The following is a 22123-nucleotide window of genomic DNA, read 5'->3' as shown; positions in this document are numbered from 1 at the left end:
TGTGAAGATGGAATTAACATTTTAGTGCATTTATTTGTTTTTTGATCATGTATAGCTGTCAAGCCACTTTTGCTGGAGTGCTGTAGGTCTGCAAGACGAGTGGTCAGACTGCGGGCAGACAGTTTGCGATAGTACCACAAATCCCCTAATGAACAGCAGCTGTTCATTAGGAGGAGGAGTTACTTAATATCAGCGCCCACCCCACCCGCAGTCTTCCTCCAGAGTCCCTCCAGCTCCAGCGATTTTCTGTGGAATCACTCTGACATCTCCTGTCGTTCGCCCTAAGGATGGAACTGCCGAATATTCTACTCTGTGCTGCTGCCATCGCCTGCACGGTGAAAGGTGGGCAATATGTGTGTGTTTTCAGTTGATAACTAACCCACGTAATTTTTTATTTGCAGTCAGAGGGCGCGCGCGCCCGCGCGTGTGTTTATATTTGTTGGTAGTGTGTGCGTAAAACTCCGCTCTGGACTGATGTGTGAGCTCTCCGTCATACCTGTTGTGCAAGACAAGTGTTTTTGTTTTGTTCTGTTTTTTAGTAATAGTCTATTTCTATCACCCACGACTGCATCAGTAAACTCATAGAATGTTTAAGTTTGTGTGTCGGAGAGATGTTTAAATTAAATTTTGTCTCTCCTCCTTTGAGTCCCCTCCGGACCTGTCCTGCTGGACTCACCTGCTGTTTGTGTGTTTGTCTGCTTGTGTGAGCTCGTGTGAATTAAACTTAAATGACAAATGAGTGCAGGCATTTAAACAAGCATCCCGTGTTTGTGCTTATATGTGGCAGCAGATGTGAGTGGATGCCATCCAGATCTGGGGTTTTTGTTAGTTTTTTAACTTAAAGGCTGCTTAATGCTTGAATATGTTTTAAGTGTCCGTTAGCGGTGGAGCATTGATACCTGAAAGTGCATGCAGCAAATAAAAAACCTCCAAATCCCTGGTGTTTTCACATGCAGGTTGCGACTCCAGATTGTCCTGATGCTTTGTGGGGTTTCTTGTGATTTGGGGGGTGCACATGCCCGTCTGTGCCTCACTGTATGGTGTTTGACAGGCTTGATGAATGCTAACAGTAAATCCATTGTAGTGGGCGCATGAATACTGATATTTAAGTGCTTTTAAAACCGGTGACACTGCTTTCATTGTGCCTCCAACAATGTGCTTCAGCCTACAAGGAGACAAGTGAACTCATGCAACTTTTCTGCGTGACCCTGATCTTTAACTGGAAATCGGTTCGGGTAACCTCGGAGACATGCTGCTTCTCGTCTCTGCTCTGTGTTTTTAACATTTTCACAGAGGCAGTTCATTGAATGGTAATCACTGAATTGGGCTCTTCAGCCTGCACTTTACAGTCTGCACTTTTATGGGGAGCTACCCATGGGAGTGATCGGAGGCACGCAGAGATGAATCTTGTTCGTGTGTGCACATACATGCACATCAAAATGTCTGTGCACCAGGGTAGTTAGAGCTCTTGTCCATCTCTCTGGCATTACCAGTACTGTTAAATTTGATTAAGAGGTTGAAAGTCTTCCCTTTTTTTCAGAGCTTGTTTCCAGGAACATATTGACAACCTATCAGAAAGGTTCCCTGCGCGGTTTGATGACCAGACGTGCACTGGGGTGTATTACAGAAACACCCAGAGACAGTAACACACATTAATGTCATCTTGCTGACCCTCGTAGTGAAATGTGATTATGGTGAGATCGGCGGAGGCTACAAAGGGATTCAGTCATGGACAAAGACAGGCTTTCAGCTGCTCTTTGAGTCTGTTTTTAATGAAAGAACTGGACGGCAAAGAAGAGGGAAATGGGGAGATGCCTACAGACAACAAAGTCTCTGCCAAGCCATCAGTATAATGTGCTTCTCATAGGTGGCTTAGGATAACTGGGCTATTGCCATTAGTGAAGTGAAGAGACGCTGCCAAAAAACGCTCTATATCTCAAGTGAGGAAAGACAGTGTGTTAAAATAAGAGGCAGCTCTGACTTGAGATTGCACTGTGAGATGGATTAAGTCAGTCTAGATGTTATATTTGGAGGACTGCCTTATCAGGGCTGCACGCATTTCACATTTCTTCTGTGGGTTTTACATATGTTAAGTGAGAAGTGTGAGATTTGCAGCAGCTGCAGGTCAAGTTGGAGATTTGATTTGGAATGAACGTGGTGGCGTACTGGCAGCCTGTAATGTGCAGAACGCAGGGAATGAGAGAGAAAGAAATGTGAACGGATTACATAAGCCATTAACTACTGCACGGATAGGATGGGGCAGGAGGACAGAAGTCTCATTCTTTAACTTGGGGTGACCAGACGTCCTCTTTTTCCTGCATGTGTCCTCTTTTTGAGACCTAAAAATGTCAAACTTTGAGACAATTTCAAAGTTGTCCGGGATATTGTTCTACTAGAGCCTCAAACATGTTTTTATCGAATTTGCATTGCGTTTCTCTGTGCGTGTCCCACCCGCCGAAGCGTCCTCTTTTTTCCTGGTCACCCTATTTAACATAACAAGAACTTGCAGGTCAAACTATTCTTAAGCCATGGCAACGTTGTGCAATGTCCGTCAGTCTATCACTCTGATCCTGAGACTGGAATCCCATCTCAGCAACTGTTGGATAGACTGAAGTTTTCTTCCCAGCGTTTTCTGTTGTGCCTCCATGAGACTAACAGTGAAGTTCATATAGAGAAATAAATCTTGACAGTTTCACAGCACCACAAACTACGTCCACCAAAATGACCGTACAACTGAATCACCCCCCTTCTGATACTGTTTCAGCATAAAGTCTCAGGAGGATTTAGCGCCGTTGTATTTGAAGGCATTTATTTACACACTGTGCGTGATGTTTTGGTAAGTGAACCCATAAAAATGTCAGTGCATTTGTTAAATGTCACTCTTGCCATTTTTTCTTTTTTTTTCAGTGACGGTCGTCACAGCTGCTACACTGACTCAGGTCTCTCTCCGAGTCAAAGTTGCTGTGTCAAACTTGTTTTACCTTATTCTTTTCTTTTCTGAAGCTTATTGGAGTATTTACTCTACGGGATTTATTTCTCTTCTGTAGTTTCACATCAAGGGCCAAACCAGCGCCGACTGTACCAGGACCTGATGAAAGGCTACAACCCACTGGAGAGACCAGTCTTCAATGACTCGCAGGCTCTCGCTGTTCAGTTTGGCTTAACCCTCATGCAGATCATGGATGTGGTGCGTGACATGTTGTTTGTGCCTCAGGAGGGAGGCATCATAACTCACTCTTGGTTGGTTAATTGGTTATCATGAATTGCTACAAATGTTGTTGCTGGGTTCACACTTAACAGGCAAAATCAATTCTCATATGGAAGAACATTGTCTTTTTCCCACGGGGATATCAAGTCAGTACAGCCTGGATGCTTTAAGTGGTCACGTGTTCCAGTCGTCATGTTAGATAGTTAACGTCTGGCTTTGGATTCATTTAGTAAATATGTGATTTCCACAGGGAATTTGGCTAATAATAGAAATTGGGACATAGTTATTTTCTTTTAAGTAAATAAAAACAGTGAAATGCAAAAAATTGTTTCTGCTTAACGTCACTACCATAGTTTTGAAGCTGCCTTAAAATAGTCTTGCAAATAAATGCAAAAAGTGCAGTCATAACAGTGTTAATAATTATAATTTTTTCCCCGACAGGATGAGAAGAACCAGGTTTTAACAACCAACATTTGGCTACGGATGGTAAGAGATTTTTCTCCCCCGCACATACAGTGTATTTAGAGTCACAGAAAATATCACTCAGGTTGTTTTTCTTTACAGATTACGTGTAGGATTATTTCACATAATCAGCCTCAAATAATGTTACAGTTCAATTTAAGCAATGTTTTAGTCGGTGAACCTCAGAGGTCCAGGGGATTGTGTTACCTTTTGATAGAGAAAGTCCAGTAGTTTGCTAAGCTTCATATTTACTGTACATATGCACCAATCAGCTGTAACATTATGACCACCCGCCTAATATTACGAAGACCTCCCTTGTGCCGTCAGCATTGACTGACCCTGACCCTGCAGACATACAGCCCAACATGCAGCAAACTCAGAAAAAGATCAAAAACAGCATTAACCTTTACACCAATCTTTTCTGGTGTAGTTCACTTCAGATCGAGAACAGTCACGAGATCTGCAGCTCTGACCGAGTCATGTAGCCATCAACCATTTGGCTTCTAACACATTAACTTTAATGATGAAATCATCCCTTACTGCTTTATACATCCCATCCCCTTTATATATCTGTGTTACTCACTTGATCTGTCAGTGGTTATAATGTTATGATATGATGTGAGAGCTGCATCAACCTTCTCATCTTACTCTTGCTAATGACCGCACTGAACCCTTTTAACTTTTTTACTTAGTTTGTGAAACACAACAAATGACTCAACTAATCACTCAAATGGTGAACAATTTACATGTTGTGGTGAATCTTCAGTCTTTTCCTTTCCAGGATTACACTTTTTTTTTTTTTTTTTTTTTCCTGCTCCATGCATAGGAGATAAAGTGCGTGAACGCAGATGGTTTATTGCAGCTTGTCCATTGTGTGACACCGGTTCCCCGTTGCTGCATCGTCAGCAGATTGTACCAAGGCCGTTCTGCCTGTTTTAAATCATCCTGTGGAATCACAGCAGCAGTCTTGCTCAGTCCTCTCCCGCTCCACACCCTGCAAAATCGACTTTGGCTCTCAGATGCACGACAGCTCAGGCAGCATCCTGAAGCGCTGATTTTGAATTTGTTGGCCAAGTCTGGTCGTGAGGAACAAGGAAAGTTTAAATGTCCTAAGTCATCGCTAAAACTCACTCTAAGATTGAAGATGATTTTGTAAGATGACACGTTCAAGACGCTGGGGTTTTCTCTGAGCGTGAGAAGGATGTGTAGGATCAGGAACAAGTACATTAGAGGGACAACTCATGAGAGATGTTTGGGAGATAAAGTTAGAGAGGCCAGGTTGAGATGGTTCAGAGGAGGCGTAGTGAATATATTGGTGATATGAGAGAAGAGGATACAGAGTATAGGATGAGGGAACAGGAAAAGAAAATGCCTCACTCAGTGATTCTGACCATGGAGAAGATTTGAACCTCCTCAGGTCAATGTTGGAATGAGCAGATAATGGTATAAAACAGATTGAAGTGTAGGATTAACCCTTTATAGGACAGTCATTGAAATACCTGGAGATTGAACCCTAGGGTGTTATTGTGTAACATTTTTAAAATCTTTAATTTTCATGTAGAAAATCAACTTAAAACAAATTTACCATATATGCTCCCTTGTCCTTTAGTGGTAAACGAATGTAAACATGTCTTTAGACCATTAGAACATGCAGTAAGTATTCATTCACTTGTCAGTGTTTTCACATTATATCTTTAGACAACCTTAGGCCACTTCTGTGTGGTACCTAATGAAGCCGTTAGAGTCCAAAATTGATGCAGAGCTGGACCTTGCAGACCACGTTTATCTGTAATTTGACCTGAGAATGCTGCCTTGATCTTTGCTGATTGGCGACCGACCTTTCTGTTCCTTTATCCTTTTCACAGCCAGCACTGAATAAAACCTGATTAGGAAACAAATACTCATGAAAAGCCATTTAATCAGGAAAAATAAAATCAAGGTAATGCGTGCTAGCCGGCTCATACTCTGCATTATATTTCCGTACTGAGCTGGAAATCAGCGAGACTCGTCACCCGCCGTGGACCTGGATGGGTTTTTGTGTTTGCTCACAAAAAGGTCAGATATGGTGACATATTCGGCCTTGTTTTGACTCACAAGAGTTAATGTTCAGTGTGCTAGCCACCGAATGTGCTCACGGCTCTTTGCTACACCAGGGCTGTTGTTTTATTTTTCAAATTTGTTTCAGTCCTTCAGCTCTGAGCTCAGCCATGTGGAAGTTGCCGAGCATACCTCTCAATCCATTCACAGTCACAGTAGGAGACGTGGCTCCAGATATCTTTTTGGCTGCGCTCGCAGCTTGGCTGCATGAACGGAGACGTAAATCAGTCTGTCGAGCACGTTCATCCGCACTGAAATATCAGGTTTTGCTCCAACTAGCAGGGTCCATATTACCTTTAAAGCAATACTAGGAATGCTAGGAAATTATTAAATTTGTGTGTCATTTATCAGAGATGAAACTTTTCACTCAGACTCTTGAGCTGCAACAGTTACCTTGACTGTTTTATTATTTAACATTTTCAGATGAAATGTCTCAGCTGCTCTAAAGATTCCTGTGACATTCACACATTCATGTCTCCTTCAAGATGAATTTAATGATCTCCTGACTTTTCTCTTCTAGTTCTATGATAACGTCAGTTTTTTGTACCTTATTTCAGGTCAGAAAATCTTATTTCTTCCTTTGAAACTTGGCAAAGAGATGCGAAAGTTCCTGTATTCTAGCCACGCACGTTTATAGAAAAGGACCGAGCTGGAACTACAGACAACGCTCATCAAAGTGGAGCCCTGTACACCTTTAAAGCATTGGATAAAGATATATATATATATATACCAAATATGTGAGGTGCATGCTCTCATGTGTTTGCATCCAACAGTACTGGAATGATTATTACCTCCAGTGGAACACAGCAGAGTATCCAGGTGTGACCGATGTCAGATTTCCTGACCATCTCATTTGGAAGCCAGACATTCTGCTCTATAACAGGTAGGCATCGTAAGGACAGATCTGCTGGGTGCTGCTCTGTAATTGGATATGCATGGTGCCAGGCTCAGCACGCATCCGCTATTCTCTGCAAAATACAATGGGAAGAGAGAGGGGGATCGCAGACGGAGGATACATTTTTGGATTTTTGTGTTCCAGCAGTAAAAAATAAGGTTGTGAAAATAACATTGTTTTGGTTTGCTCCTTTGTTATAAACCACTATCTATTAAATTATGTGTGACTTGAGCATTAAATCACTTCTACGCAAACCTGGATTTAAAATGGCATTACCTTTCAACTAAAATGTAATAAAGAATAATTACACTTGAGCGCTTTTCATCTTTGAGGGCCACTTTGCTAGTGACTGATGACGTCAAACCCCTAGTCTCACTTCTGACGTTGGTCTTTTTTAACGTCAGATCATTTGTAAATGATTAACAGAAAAGAAAAAAAAACAATAAAAGTACAGGGATCTGTATCTGCACTCTCTTACCAGTTCATTAGCTACAATTGTGAAAACAAATGCACCCTAATATAAGAGTCCTGCACTAAATCCGTCTTTATGACTGTTGTGTTGAGGAGGAACTTTGTCGAATGAATGAATTAAAATAATAAAAACATGTATCAGAACAACATAATAATAATAAAAATGCCTTGTTTTATATAGTGCCTTATCATAGATACTCAATACAAGTGCAGGACTCTAAAATTAGAATGCATTTACTGTCACTAGTGTAAACAAATACCAAAACATGATATAATATACTACTAATGAACTAGTGAGTGAGTTTATACCTGAATATCTGTGGCATTTGTATATAGTTTATTTGAACATGTGCAATATGTGTTAAGCAGAAAACAACAACATAAGACAACAGTGTAGACAGTCCATTTATTTAGCATTCATTATTACACAGGATAAGATGTTTTTTTTTTTTGTTTTTTTTTTTTTTTTTTTGCCTCGGATCATGCCTTTTGCCATGATCAGAGGCAAAAACAGATTTAGAAGCCCAGTCCAATTGAAAACTGACCAGCAGGCTAGCTGCTAGGTACAAACTATCAACCAACAAGAAGACACCAGCTAACGAGCCTCAGGAAGGCTTAACAGTGAGTTCCTGCGTCCTGGGGTCACCCCACTTATTTACATTTACAATCACTGTTATTGGTGGAAGTTAATGGCCGCGCACTACAACACGAATCCGATGATAACAATATAAATATCAAAGAAAAATGGGAGTTGTAAGCGAATATCGTAATATCAGAGAGAGAATGGGAGGAAACATTCAAAAATGGACATTAACTAACTAACCGTCCAGCGTGGAGGGAATTTAATTGGAAGTGGAAAATTTGTTATTTTTGTTTATTATACTGAAATGCAGTAATACATGTGAACTATGCTGGAGGGAGTGTGGTGGTGGGTCACTTCACTGCCCAGAAACACAGGATTTCTAGACGAATGTTCTAAAGGAGATCGAACAGATTCTGGGTATTATTTTCCCTTTGGAAGCAGCATTTTACTTTCTGGGTTTAATTCTCGACAGTATGACGGATAAAAATTTTAAATCTTTACTGAGAATCCTGCTTCTAACAGCAAAACCAGACGATAACAGCTTTCTGGTTAAAGCCACAGCCTCCCAGCATAACGCAGTGAAGGGGCAGGGTTAAAAATGTGTTTATCATGGAGACAATCACTGCAAGACTACGGCTGTTAAGAGATGGTCTTTAATAAGACAGGCAGTGCCAGAACTCTAGTCACTTCCCCTTTTTCTTCTCACTTGTAAAGTAGTTTTGTTAATATTGAACGCAGGTCAGGGCTAGCTGTATATTATACATCTCCTCTGTGTTTGTTGCCTGTTTCAAAGCCATACACAATAATTTGTCACCCACTTTACTTCTGTTAAAAAAATAAATGCATTTTGATCCCAGAGTGAAAACTAAACACAGTTGCACTTTTCAGGCTTCTGCATCAGATCCCACGTTGCCACGGTTCTTTTACAAAAATATCTCGTAGGACGGACTCACGCTCACTTAACCCTAACCCTAACCCTAACCCCACAAAACAAACGTAACCCCTTCCCACCCCACCGTCTCCCCGGACCTGACTGCGTCTGCTATGAAAACGCATCCAGCACAGTTTTAAAAGGTTACCGAAAGTTGCGCATTTGCTCGAGGACACCTTGAAGTGCTTCATCTAATATGGATGTAGCTTTTGTTGTGTTTCTTAGAGTAGCAGTTGACAAAAAGTTTTCATTTTCATTGTCCGGTAAAAAAAAACAAAAAACACAATGAAGTACAGTTTAGCTCTGGTGGCGGCCTGTGGCATATCATAGCAGAATTGTAAAAAAGTAATGTAAAATCAACTGTATCCCATAATGAAAGAATAAAAGTTAATAAAATACGAGCTACAGGGAATAGGTACGGGGACTATTGCTCTACAGCACAGCTTGATATACGTGTGTTGTCAGGGATCAAATCTCATTGTGTTCTAGGGGTGTTCACACCTGTCTTTTAAATGATCAGATCACCCATATTGGATCATAGGTCTAAATCATATGAGGGAAAGGTCTGGTGGTGTGAACTATTTAACAGCTTGAGGGTAGAAAATGTTTTTCAGTCTGTTGGTTCTGGATTTGATAACTCTGTAATTTAGACTTTTGATTGGCTGGACAATAGGGTGTATTGTATTGTATGACTGTCTCTTATCTTGTATAGTCCGATCTTTGATGTTTTCCAAGCCCAGACTCAAAGTCTCAAATCTCATTCCCTCTATTTGGTATAAAGTCTGTTTGCATGAAGGCTTTTTTTTTTTTTTTCTGTATACCAAACAGAAACAATGTTACAGTTAAACGGCGTTGGCGCCTGCTAGGGAGGCTGATTTTGAGACATGAGCATTACACTTCAAGGTTGGTCTTCACAATAAATATATGCAGTACAGTGCACAACAGTGCTCTGCAGCGATAAATCATTGGGACAAATGGATAATGTCGCATGAAAAGGAGCCTTGCATATGTCTCTAATGGAAAACGCAACAGAGATCACCATTAATCAATCTTTGAAAGATCTAAACAAACCACATTAAAGGTCCTCTCCTCTCCCATCAACTAATGAGAGAAAGAGCATTATGCTTTTTCTTTCACCATCCTTCGGAGTAAATGCTCAATTTGAATTCCTGAAACTTTGTTTTTTCAACGTCTGCTCAGCCCTGTCTCGGCCTCTGGGGAGATCATCTAGAAGCAGTGCATTGTGGGTAGTAGGGGAGAATAAGGGTATTCACTGAATAAAGATCTCCCGGGAAAGGTTGCATGAAATATGACTTCTTTTGTTCTCTGTACCTGCAGCAGTAATGACTTAGAGAAATGTTTGTATTTTGCCAACACACTTCATCCAAATCGATGTGATATATTTAAAAGGCAGAAACTTTATCAGTGATGTACTAAGGTGATTTCCCCTGAAGCTGTACTTTAGCCACAGCCATAAATAATGACATAATCCCTTGTCGTCTACAGCGCAGATGAAAGGTTTGATGCTGCGGTTCACACCAATATCGTGGTCAACTCCTCGGGCAACTGTACCTACTTGCCCCCAGGTAAGAGTCACGACCTTAGTTAGCGAATCAGGACCAGAACCTTAATCAGCAGGCTCTGTAAAACAAGCCTAGAAACAAACGTTCACTTGCTGACTGGAGAATGCGAATAAGGTGTGATTTATAACTTATGATCATTTCTTGTTTCAACTTGATACCATGAGTTAGAAACATCACCCACTGAAGAAAACTCATTTTATCTTCACAAACGGGGCAAAGATTTAGAACAGCATCAGTATCCTCTGGTATAGTTGGTCAGGGCTTCACCGTACAGCAAGATAATGACCCAAAACCTTAATCCAAGCTACACCAGAACTACCTCAGGATGAAAACAAGATGGAAAGCTTGAAAAGATGGAGTGGGCCATGGCCCAGTCTTTAGACTTTTAGACTAGTTTATCTGAGAGAATCTGTCTGGCCTATTTGAAACGAACCATTACTTTCTAGGCTCACGTGCACTTATGTTAAATATCAGCCTTTAGTCCATACACCGTCCTCCAAATGTCAGTGGTTTTACCCCACAGCGCTGACCTCTTATATCAGAGACTCCAGTTCAGATCCAAACTGTGTGTAAATCCTAATAAACGTGACATTTTAATGTCTAACATTTGTTACCTATACAAACAGGTACTAAAACCTGGCCCTTGCATTAAAGTTTACAAATATCCCTTCTTGTTGGAAGACATAAAATAAAAAAATATATATATATATATATAAATAAAATAAAATACACACACGCACTTGCAATCAATGGTTCCTGTGTGGTTATTTAGTCCCCATTGAACAGTGCTGAATAAAACATTAGCGTACATATGTGCCCACTTGAGTATCATTGATTGTTGCTACTCTCGGGCAATTTAATAACAAGAGCAGTGAATGTGAATGGATGTATTTGTAGTGTAGCAGTGCAAATACAATTATTGAGCAAACATTAACTCCCGGGGCTGCTGAGACATGCTGATCTTATCCATTAATACATGGTAAATATGATATGCAGATGTCATTATACTAAAATCTACAGCTGTAAGTCTTTGGATTTTGAAAAAGCATTTTTTCAAAAGAAATATAAACCGAATTAATTGCAGTACAAAAAAAAGGGTGTAGTGTCTTTGTTGTTGGCTTTGTGCAAAGCACTTTGTAACTGGTTTTAAAAGGTGATAATAATTAAGCATAATAAAAGCATAGGTCTTCAACAGGGAGTGCGCGACCCCTAGCGGGTCCTCGGGGTACTGCAGGGGGGCTCGCAAAATCTTTGGTTGATTAGACATTTTTAATCTTTTTTTTTTATTATTTTCCCCCACAAATTTAACATTTTTTTAAATACTTAGTAAAGGTAGTAAAGGTATAAATGGAGGTGATAGACGTTATCTATCAGTCTGTACTTCACTCATTCATCGATAGGGTATAGCTGTCTCAACACCCACCGTTTCACACACAGCGCCAAACTAGCTGAGACCTGTCAATCTACGTCTCCTGTTCACAGTAGGCCCCACCCCTATGGCCACTGAGCCAATCACGAGGCTGCATATCACTCACTTACTCTGTCAGGTTCTGTATATATTTCATGTTTGAAATAAAAAAAAAATATGAAACATTAATATTTGAACCTGTATATATTTGAATGGCTTGATATTGAATGCAAAATAATGATAATAATGTATATTTATAAACAGCACTAGGCTGAGTTTAATAGAGTTGGTAGGTGGTCCCTACTTAATCTCTCATCAAATGTTGAAGACCCCTGCCCTAAAGCTATTAGTAAACTCTCATGTGTATTGTGTGTTTGGAAATCAGTGCGGAGAGACACGCTATGGCTGCTATCATATGACAAACAACAACCTACAGCCAACCCATCGTTAGCTTAGCTTAGCATAAACTCTGAAACCAGGTGATGCAGCTAGTCTGTCTCAGTTCATCACTTGACAAGCCTGAGCCTTTTTCTGGCGCGTTATATTGATTTATTTAGCCTGAGCACGGCTTTGCATTCGGCTTTGCAATCTGTAATACCTCGCTTCTTGTTCTTATTCTTTGCAAAGCTAACAAGCTGCTGGCTGTGGCTCCGTATCGAATGAGTTTGGTTTCGTGTTCTGTTGGCAAGAAAGTCACTGACTGTACATCCGAAAAAATGCCACCTCTCTGTTTCTTCCCAGCAACAGTGGCCTAATGTCAAACACTCCATCCATCCTGGTTACGCTCCGTTAAGTGCCAGATGCTTTGAGTAGTGATGCATTTTCTAATCAAGCACCCACCGCCACACCTCTGCCAAAGTGTGAGCCTGTACAAGATAGAAGACACTTTCTGTAAAACCACCAACGCACACGCTCGCATGCATGCGACCACAATGAAATAGAAGGTGTTAGTGTCACAGCAGGTGATTACTGCTCTCCCCGTTGGACTCATATTTCCTCCTCTTTTCCCTTACAGTGCAACAAATACTGGTCTGCTTTCCCTCAGCATCTTAATCAATATTCATGTAAATAGCTTCATCACTGAATTTCTTCCCGATTGATTGCCTCTGTCAAGAGCAAATTGCCTCTCAACTTTGTTCCAAATTAACCCTCATCCAGTGCCGTATTGGCTCGAAACAGCCCCCTGGGCTTAGCTCAATTGCATTAGTAAAACTGTATGTAGATATGACCCAGACGGCCAAATCATTTGAGTTTCCTGACATCCGTCTTCGTGATTGAGCTTCAGTGCGGTAAATAGGAGCTGCTCTGTTTGTCTGCTCCCCATCTCTATTCATTTACTCCTCATCTACATCATCTGCATGGTTGACTAGTAGACTGGGTAGGGACGAGAGAGTGTGTTTACTGCTAACGACTCATATCTGTCTTAAAAATGGATGGAAATGAGTTTGCTGCCTGCCTCCTCTGAAGAAACGCCCCCACCCCTTTTCATCTCATTGTCATACTGGATTTTTATACTCTTGATAGAATGGGTGGCGCTTTGACTTTATATATTCTCATAGTAAAACCTCTCATGCTGTTGGGCACTGTCATTTTAATTTTCCAATCTCCCTCCATTTTCCTTTATTCTAGAGTTGTCGAATGCTGAAAAAATAGGCCTCCATCTGTCTCTGTCTCTCTCTTCGGCAGCCCTCTACAGATGAAGTAGGGTGCATTGCAAAGCAAGGCTTTCCGTTATGCATCTTTTTCAGGGATCTTCAAAAGCACCTGCCACATTGATGTGCGCTGGTTCCCCTTTGATGTGCAGAGATGTGACCTGAAGTTTGGCTCCTGGACGTACGAAGGGTGGTCTCTGGACTTAAAGATGTTGGAGGCAGATACCACCGACTACATCGCCAACGGAGAGTGGGATCTTGTCGGTACGCTGGACGTTATCACAAACGCTGCCTCTGCCTTGTTGTAGTGAGGAGGTGAATTACGTGGTTAGCCTTCGCTCTGTGTTTTTTCTCAGCATAGATTGTGTTCTGTCTCAGAGTTCCCGGGGCGAAAGAACGAGCGCTTCTACGAGTGCTGTGAAGAACCGTATACTGACATCACCTTCACTTTGGTGATGCGCAGACGGACCCTCTACTACGGTCTCAATCTGCTCATCCCATGCGTCCTGATCTCCACTCTGGCCCTGCTTGTCTTCCTCCTACCGGCTGACTCCGGGGAGAAGATCTCACTGGGTAAGTCGAACGTGGAAAACACATACAGATAAACATACTGTAGGCTGTTTCACTGAATAAATGAAATGAATTTAATAGCACTTAAGGTTTCCAGCTGATAAAAATTAAGCAAAGTTATAATGAAATACTGAACACATCACTAGTTTCAGAACAGGTGTTTACATTATTCCCTGACACTTTTTGTAATTAAAATTTAATGAGGTCCAATTACTTATTGTTGAGTGGCCAGAAAACAGAAACCCTCACTGTAGCAGTTGCAATACAACCAGGAAGGCTGCTGTCATTTATTCTCCTATAGCTGAGGTACGTTTTAATGCATTATTATTTTTTTACGCAATCTAACCAAGCAGCTGGAAAATGAAGCCAATGCTGGAGTGCCCAAAACTGCAATGTCGTCACTTGATAAACTTTCAAGTTGGTCTGTGAAATCTTTCATCCCCTCTGCAATAACCACCCCGAACAAACACAAATGGACACACGCTGATGGCGACAACCCCCCTCTTTGTTTGTTGAAGACTGTCTGATTATATGTATTTTTGTGTCTTTTAAATGTTTTTATGATGAATTTCTCTCACTCGTTACAAAGTTCATGTATTTATCTTTTTTGATTTAATATCTAATGAATATGTTTACCGACTGGTACAATTTGTATATACACTCACTATACTCACTCGCCACTTTATTAGGTACACCTGTTCAATTGCTTGTTAACACAAATAACTAATCAGCCAATCACATGGCTGCAATTCAATGCATTCAGGCATGTAGAGGTGATCGAGACAACTTGTTGGAGTTCAAACCGAGCATTAGAATGGGGAAGAAAGGGGATTTAAGTGACTTTGAACGTGGTATGGTTGTTGGTGCCAGATGGGCTGGTCTGAGTATTTCTGATTTACTGGGATCTTCATGCACAACCATCTCAGAGAATGGTCCAAAAAAGAGAAAATATCCAGTGAGAGACAGTTGTGTGGACGTAAATGCCTTATTGACGTGAGAGGTCAGAGGAGAATGGGCAGACTGTTTGGAGATGATAGAAAGGCAACAGTAACTCAAATAACCACTCGTTACAACCAAGGAATGCAGAATAACATCTCTGAACGCACAACATGTCGAACCTTGAAGAAGATGGGCTACAGCAGCAGAAGACCACACCAGGTGTCACTCCTGTCAGCCAAGAACAGGAAACTGAGACTAAAAAAATTGGACAACAGAAGATTGGAAAAACGTTGCCTGGTCTAACTAGTCTTGATTTCAGCTGCAACATTTGGATGGCAGGGTCAGAATTTGGCATAAATAACATGAAAGCATGGATCCATCCTGCCTTGTATCAACAGTTCAGGCTGCTGGTGGTGGTGTAATGGTGTATGGGATATTTTCTTGGCACAGTTTGGGCCCCTTAGTACAAATTGAGCATGGTTTAAAGGCCACAGCCTACCTGAATACTAGCATCAAGGGTGAAAGTTATGCTCTCACAGGTCACCACCTGCCTCTGATCCGTTCATGCTGCACCTTGATGTCCATTTTTTAAACCAGTTTTAGCAAAACCTGTGGCTTCAGGGTGCATCCAGCTTTTTAAACAGCCCGTGGATCCAAATCCAAATCAAACGATATCAGACCTCAGGGCAAGTGCCAATATACGAAGTGAAGCAGTTGATAAGAAGTGAGCAAAAATTAAGCTTCAGGTTTTTAGATGTCAAGGGAAGTGGCCTGAAGACGTACAGTAACCTGCATAGATCTTCATAGTGAATGAGGAACACTGTACGTCATCAACACTTTAGCATGTACCAATGTCGCCCCTGGAACAGGTATGATCTGCTGGCCGGCTTTGGCCTTTATCTGACCTTTTGTATCCCCCTGTGCTGGTGTGAGTTTTCTCCAGATACTAGGGCTTTGTTCCACAGTCCAAAAGAAAGCAAAAATAGCCTCACTAGCATGCCTGTGTCAGTATTACTATTGTCAGAGCAACAGTTTTGATGTTGCTACAGTACCTGGACTTAAACCACAGCTGGTTTGTCAGTTTTTATTCATGTTTACTTAATTTTAAAGTCAAAGCAGAGATGCATTTCTTTCAATTGGTTCCCCGCTTGATTCTTGCTGCTGCGGTGCAAAGTCTCAAATTTGTATTCAGTATGAATCAGGAGTATGCCTGTGTATATCAGCCATACAAGGTGTTTGGTGGACAACAACCTGGGCACCTCTATGACCTATCATGTACTTCTTTGTCAGTGTTGCACTGACGCATACTCCCACACAACATACTTCCAGATGTTGCCATTAAATAAGCAGAACAGCTTGTCTAGTGAATATAATGCAGAGATTCAGCTTATGTATTGTATGAACTGCATTTTGCACTAAAAGGTTAACAGGTTTCTTGAACGTTGCTCCAGAGTCAAACTACGTCTAATATATTGTGGACACAAGTACATTAGCAGCTGACTCGACTGTTTCCTGCATACATTATGAAGACGTTATCTAGAGAGTATCTCCAGGTGGATAGTGATGGCGCTATAGTGGTGTTATATGTATGAGATTCATGCAGTTCCAGCCTTCCTCTAATTATTAAGTCCTGTGTTGCAGCTGCAGAACCAGATGTGTGGGCTGATCTGTGATATTCTGAAAAACCACAACCACTCTGTAGTGAGAGATACTCGGCAGGTACTCGGTCAGTTTGGGATCTAGTGAATTTGAGTTGTTCCTAGACCATTTTTGTATGTGTGTCTGTCTACTCTGTCTGGTCTGGTCTAGGTGGGTGCTACATGTCTAAGTAACATCCACACAAATGAGGCCCAAAAGTTCCCCAGCAGAACATTTCATTATCACAAGATGGTCAACGTTATTCACTTCTCCTGTCAGTGGTTTTAATGTTGTGGCTGATAGGTATACGTAGTCAGCATATCATACACTCAGCAGTGCCACTATAATCTGAAAATGGTCAACGCTCACATAGAAATGTGTTTTCTTGGCAGCCATTATTCACACATTTAACTCCAGTAAAATTGAGCTGTCCTGAGAACAATGACTTGTGATATTCTTAATTTGTCAAGAAAATTATAATGTGTGAAAACTGACTCTCAGTCTTTGCAGTTTGTATTAACCTACTGAATATGTAATTCACTGAAGAGGAACGTGCATATCTGACTATGAGGAAAGTCCAGTCTGGTCAAGCTAAAACGTGCAGTACGAAGCCATCTAAACATACCTCAGTATTATCACTTTTAATCAGATGACTCCTCAGTAACACCGTGATCATGTTTAATGTTTATTAGAATTCTATTATTTTGTTAATCCAAATTGTCCACCTGAATGAATCCATTGATTAAGGTACAATGCTTCTGTTAGATCAGAAGAAACATAGGTATACATGTATATATGACTAACATGTATTATTTCAATATGTGCTGTAATGTAAGAAGGGGCCACATGCAAAGATACACAATTAACACAGAATCAACAGCAAAAAAAAAAAAATAATTATAATGACACTTGACTCCAGAGTGTGTCCAGATAAAAATAATCAAACATGCAGAAATCAGGGCACAAAAATACAAGCAAAGGAAGTAGAACCAACTGAAACACAAGGAGGTAATGGAATGGAGGTAATGAAAAAAAACAACAACAAAAAAAAACAAAACAAAGAAAAAAAAAACAACAGGGAGCAATCAAGAACCAAAGCATAAATGAACCCCATGACAGTTTTTCATATGCAGGTTATAATTTCTGATGGAAGACTTGATTGCTGCAATCTAGTTTTGCCATAAAAGTTCAATGCTTGTCTTGGCATACAGCTGAGGTCTGTAATTGCATGTTCACTTTTACTGTAATTGCACACGTCTCTGGATATAAGTCCAACTAAATTTAGCTTTCAATTTTATGTTCTTTCATATTAAATAGATGACATGGCCACCTCCGCTTAACACACTTCATATCTGTCTCCAGTGCATCTATCCACTAAAGGTAAAATAAAAGAAAAAAATAATGACGCTTTTAGGGATTGTGGGCCACTCAGAATTCAAATTCAACAATTACTACAAAGATAGCACGATGAGTCTGTTTCAGAGGTGTCAGCTGTACATGAATTAGGTTAGATGTGACTCTTAAGCCTCCCGGGAAGTGTCATGTCAGCTCGTTAGTGAAACCTCGTCTCCTGTATGGGTATTTTAAAGATACCTTCTGGTCTCACTTGAACCCTTTCACAAAAAGCTTTGGCTGCTGCCGTTCTGATTTCGAGGATTCTCTTTCAAAATTTTGCTGCACAAAACAACCACTTCAGTGGCATAAAATTAGGTTTCTTGACGCCAACAGTGTGGAAGGTCCACTTAATCTGCAGCATGTTTGTCACAGAAGAGTTTTTAAATATGTAAATGATTCTTTGTCAAGTCACATCCAGATTCCGCCCATGAGGGAACCTTGTTGCCCTGCCGCCTCTGTGTGATCTGAACGCTGCCCTCTCTAGTTTTGTGTTAACTGAGATTAAGGGTCTCTCCCAGGCATTACCGTCCTGCTGTCCCTGACCGTCTTCATGCTGCTGGTTGCAGAGATTATGCCCGCCACATCAGACTCGGTGCCTTTAATAGGTAAGTCGGGGTGAAGTTAAATGCAGTCGCTATGGTTGTCAGGTGCTATCAGGGGGGAGGCGTGGATGATTTTTTTTGCAGTCGTTTCTCATCTGAGTCACCCTATTTGAATCAGTGGAATGAAAAGGAAGATTTTTGGACAGAGACATGTTGGTGAGTCAGATGTTTAAGGCAAGAAGGCGTTTTTTTTTGTTGTTTTTTTTTTCACTTCTGAAATGTGAGCTTGCTCTTTCCCTTACACTAAAAACTGTGATGTTAGCTTTTGTTTTGTTTTGTTTTTTTCTTGACCACTCTGTCTTTACTATTTCTTAATCACACAGCTCAGTACTTCGCCACTACCATGGTCATCGTCGGCCTCTCTGTAATTGCCACAGTTGTGGTCTTACAATATCACCACCATGACCCTCATGGAGGCAAGATGCCAAAGTGGGTGAGTGTCGTTTCACATTAGACCATTTGCGACTTATGGTACAGTGTTATTATTTAAGTATTTAGCCTCTATAACCAATGCGCCAGAAATTTGCATTTATATTGCATTTTTTATTACATTAATGTCATCTGTGCTTCACTCACTTTGTGTATCGAGATGTCTGCACCTCTGCTTGTGTAAGGCCAAGAATGTTTATATCAAGACAGGAAATTATTCCATTCCTTGTTGAGCAAGAGATTTACTTTTCTGGGGTACCGCTACAATCATCTTTATATTATGGTTGGTCAGTGAGGCAGACGTGAGGCTGACACTGAGACAAGTGATTAGATTAGATTCAACTTGAATGAATGAAAAGTTCAAATAAGGAAAATAAACGTTCATCGGGAAATAATAGAAAATGCAAATATATCCAACTTTAAATAAGACTACGCATAGTTGTAGCGAATAATAAGCAAATGCAAAATAAATATTCTATCAATTTATAATTTAATTTACATACTCCAAAGGGATTGAGTGGAAGTAATAAAGAAACGTATTAAATTCCACCCCTTTTCCTTAAGTCATAAATTGCTTATAAATTGCTTCCTGTCTTCTCTATGTCAATATATACATGCACTTACAAACCTACATACACATACATGAACACATTTTCAGTGCCAACAGAGATGAATAAGTAAATAAGTAAGTCCTGACCATTGTGGAAACAAATGAAAGCCCTACATTAACCCCCTTCTTCGTCCCTGTGCTGTTTGAATTTTTTTTTTTTTTACTCTACCTTGAGCTGGTGGATGTTTGGACATTGCTTTAACTCTACTTTCGAACTGTTCCATAATCTTACTCCACAGATGGAAGTGCAAAATCCTTTTCTGTTTGTACGAGCACTGCACAGAATGTAGTAAGCATCTAACCAGAAGTGCAGAAGCAATAAGTGCAGATTATGAATATATGTAAAAAAATATATATACATATGGATTTGAATTAAATTAGAACAGACAGACAAGTAAATCGCCTTATGAGAGCCTTGTTTCATCCCAAAGACCCGTGTGATCCTTCTGAACTGGTGCGCTTGGTTCCTGCGCATGAGGCGTCCCGGCGAGGAGCGCGTGCGTTCGGCCTGTCACAACAAAGCTCGACGGAGCAGCCTCACCAGCATGGACCTCAACGCCAGCGCCTCGGCCTCCCAGTCCAACAACGGCAACATGCTCTACGTTGGCCTCCGCGGCCTGGAGAGCATTCAGTACTCCGCCGCCGCCACCTCGCCCGACTCCGGGGTCCTCAGCGGGCGGCTGGTTGCGCGTGCAGGTGAGGACGAGTTGCTCCTCTCCCCAGGTAACAGCTCCTCAGTGGGACATGTAGAAGCAGAGCTGGCCAAGATCCTGGACGAGGTGCGCTTCATTGCCAAGCGGTTTCGCGACCACGACGAGGACGACTCGGTGTGCAACGAGTGGAAGTTTGCGGCGTCGGTTATCGACAGGCTGTGCCTCATGGCCTTCTCGGTCTTCACCATCCTCTGCACCATTGGGATCCTCATGTCTGCACCCAACTTTGTAGAGGCCATTTCCAAAGACTTTTTTTCCTGAGGACGTAAATAAATGAGGGAGTATATGCTTTAACAATACTAAAAAAACTTACACCACTCTTCTCTTAGAGTAACCATACATAAACCAATCTGGACACAGTTACGCCTGAGACTTATATATCACCTAATACTTAGCTAAAGTCAGATTCATGACATGTCCAGATAAAAAGTATGCATAAATAGTTGAATTTGTATGTTACATTATATTAAATGGTCTTTTCCTTTTACCTCACATCCCAGTATACTGGAGAAGAACTAACTGATCTTCTTGAACTCGTTTGTGTAAATGGTGTCATTTGCAGACTTACAAAGAATGCAACTGTGGTTTGTTATGTGGTAATATATGTGTGTTATTGTCCTATTGTAACTTTTCCCATATACAGCTACAGTATCTTGTATTGAAATGTATTTGTTGTACGACACACATACTCATAAACAATTATATGAAACTGTTGTTTGCCTTTCTATAAATACAATTTACTGTTCAACATAAACCAAACATCTCAATTTACCGATGCTCCTACTTGATTTTACTTATTGCTATCTCTTTATTTCTGTATTGTAACATCTGTAATAGTTTTTTTTTTTCTTTTTTTATGTCAATTAATTTCCACTTGTTTGGTTTACTACTACTGCATTTTTGTTTGGTTTCTCTTTTCCATTTCATACATTTTGCAAATAAATGTACTCTTTGTATTTGAAAATAATAATAATAATAATAATAATAATAATAAAAAGCATTTTAAAATGTATTCATGCAGTAGACGACAGTGTTTTGTGGTTTAGGGGAGCAACACTGCAGCTGCTTTTGTTCATTTAAGTTCACTGTCAAATCAAAACAGACAACACAGTGAAAGAAGAGGCTTTTTGCAGCGAAAGCTAATAACTTCTCTGGGTGACCAAAACACATACGTACCACAACAAGGGTCCTGCAGAGAGAGGGATAAGAAGAATAATCTTGGCAGGAGGGAAAAATATTGTATGACCTGTCTTTCACCAAACTAGTTTAATTCCACTTTCACAGTGAGAAAGAGTGTAACATTCTCCAGACGAGACAAGACTACGTGTTAGATTTACAATGGCCCCGGAGTTCTAAATGACTGGTGGGGAGTTTTTATTAGGAAATATGTGGGTGGTGTCCATTTGACATTCACATGACTAGGTTTCTTTTAGAGACCCAATATTTACTCATAGCTTTTCCCCAAAAACTGGTTGAAAACAAAGAACTTTCTTCTCAAATAAGGTGCAGCCTAAGGACAATGCACTCGCTTACCATTGATTAGGTACACTAGTGAAAATTAATGCATTTAAATTTACACTAAATCCCCCTTCGTGACTGTTCTAATGTCCAGTTTATGTTAAAACAGAGTAACAAAAGTGGTAATTTCACCTATTGTCATTTTGAGGGATGTAGTTTGCTGTGCGAATGAACTGCATTGAATTAAACACTGAAACGTGTGTGTTATTTAACCCAGCCCACTGACTAAAATGGAGGTTATTTATTTAAATAATAGGAACATGTGTTGGTGCAACACAATACAATTCAATGTTACTACAAACCACAGCCTCCAAAATGAAAACACAGTTGAATCAGCAGCTCTCTCATTTCTTATAAACCATAACCATAACTTAACAGTCATTAGGGTGAGCTTTAGAGTAGGGCTGTTATATTGGAAT

General features: G+C 40.6%; 1 protein-coding gene across 1 annotated transcript; it reads left to right on the top strand.

Annotated features, from left to right (window-relative positions):
- Positions 1–205: 205 nt before the first annotated feature.
- Positions 206–21198, top strand: chrna7a (cholinergic receptor, nicotinic, alpha 7a (neuronal)). Its single transcript, XM_047581128.1, has 10 exons — positions 206–342; positions 3048–3187; positions 3650–3694; positions 6541–6650; positions 10154–10233; positions 13387–13554; positions 13669–13863; positions 18351–18437; positions 18758–18867; positions 19905–21198. The coding sequence occupies exons 1-10, from the start codon at positions 288–290 to the stop codon at positions 20445–20447; spliced, it is 1533 nt and encodes a 510-aa protein (XP_047437084.1). The 5' UTR covers positions 206–287; the 3' UTR covers positions 20448–21198.
- Positions 21199–22123: the final 925 nt, after the last annotated feature.

This window comes from Mugil cephalus, chromosome 3 (genome assembly GCF_022458985.1).
Source record: "Mugil cephalus isolate CIBA_MC_2020 chromosome 3, CIBA_Mcephalus_1.1, whole genome shotgun sequence".
NCBI classification, from domain to species: domain Eukaryota; kingdom Metazoa; phylum Chordata; class Actinopteri; order Mugiliformes; family Mugilidae; genus Mugil; species Mugil cephalus.
This window is presented reverse-complemented; position numbering and strand designations above follow the sequence as displayed.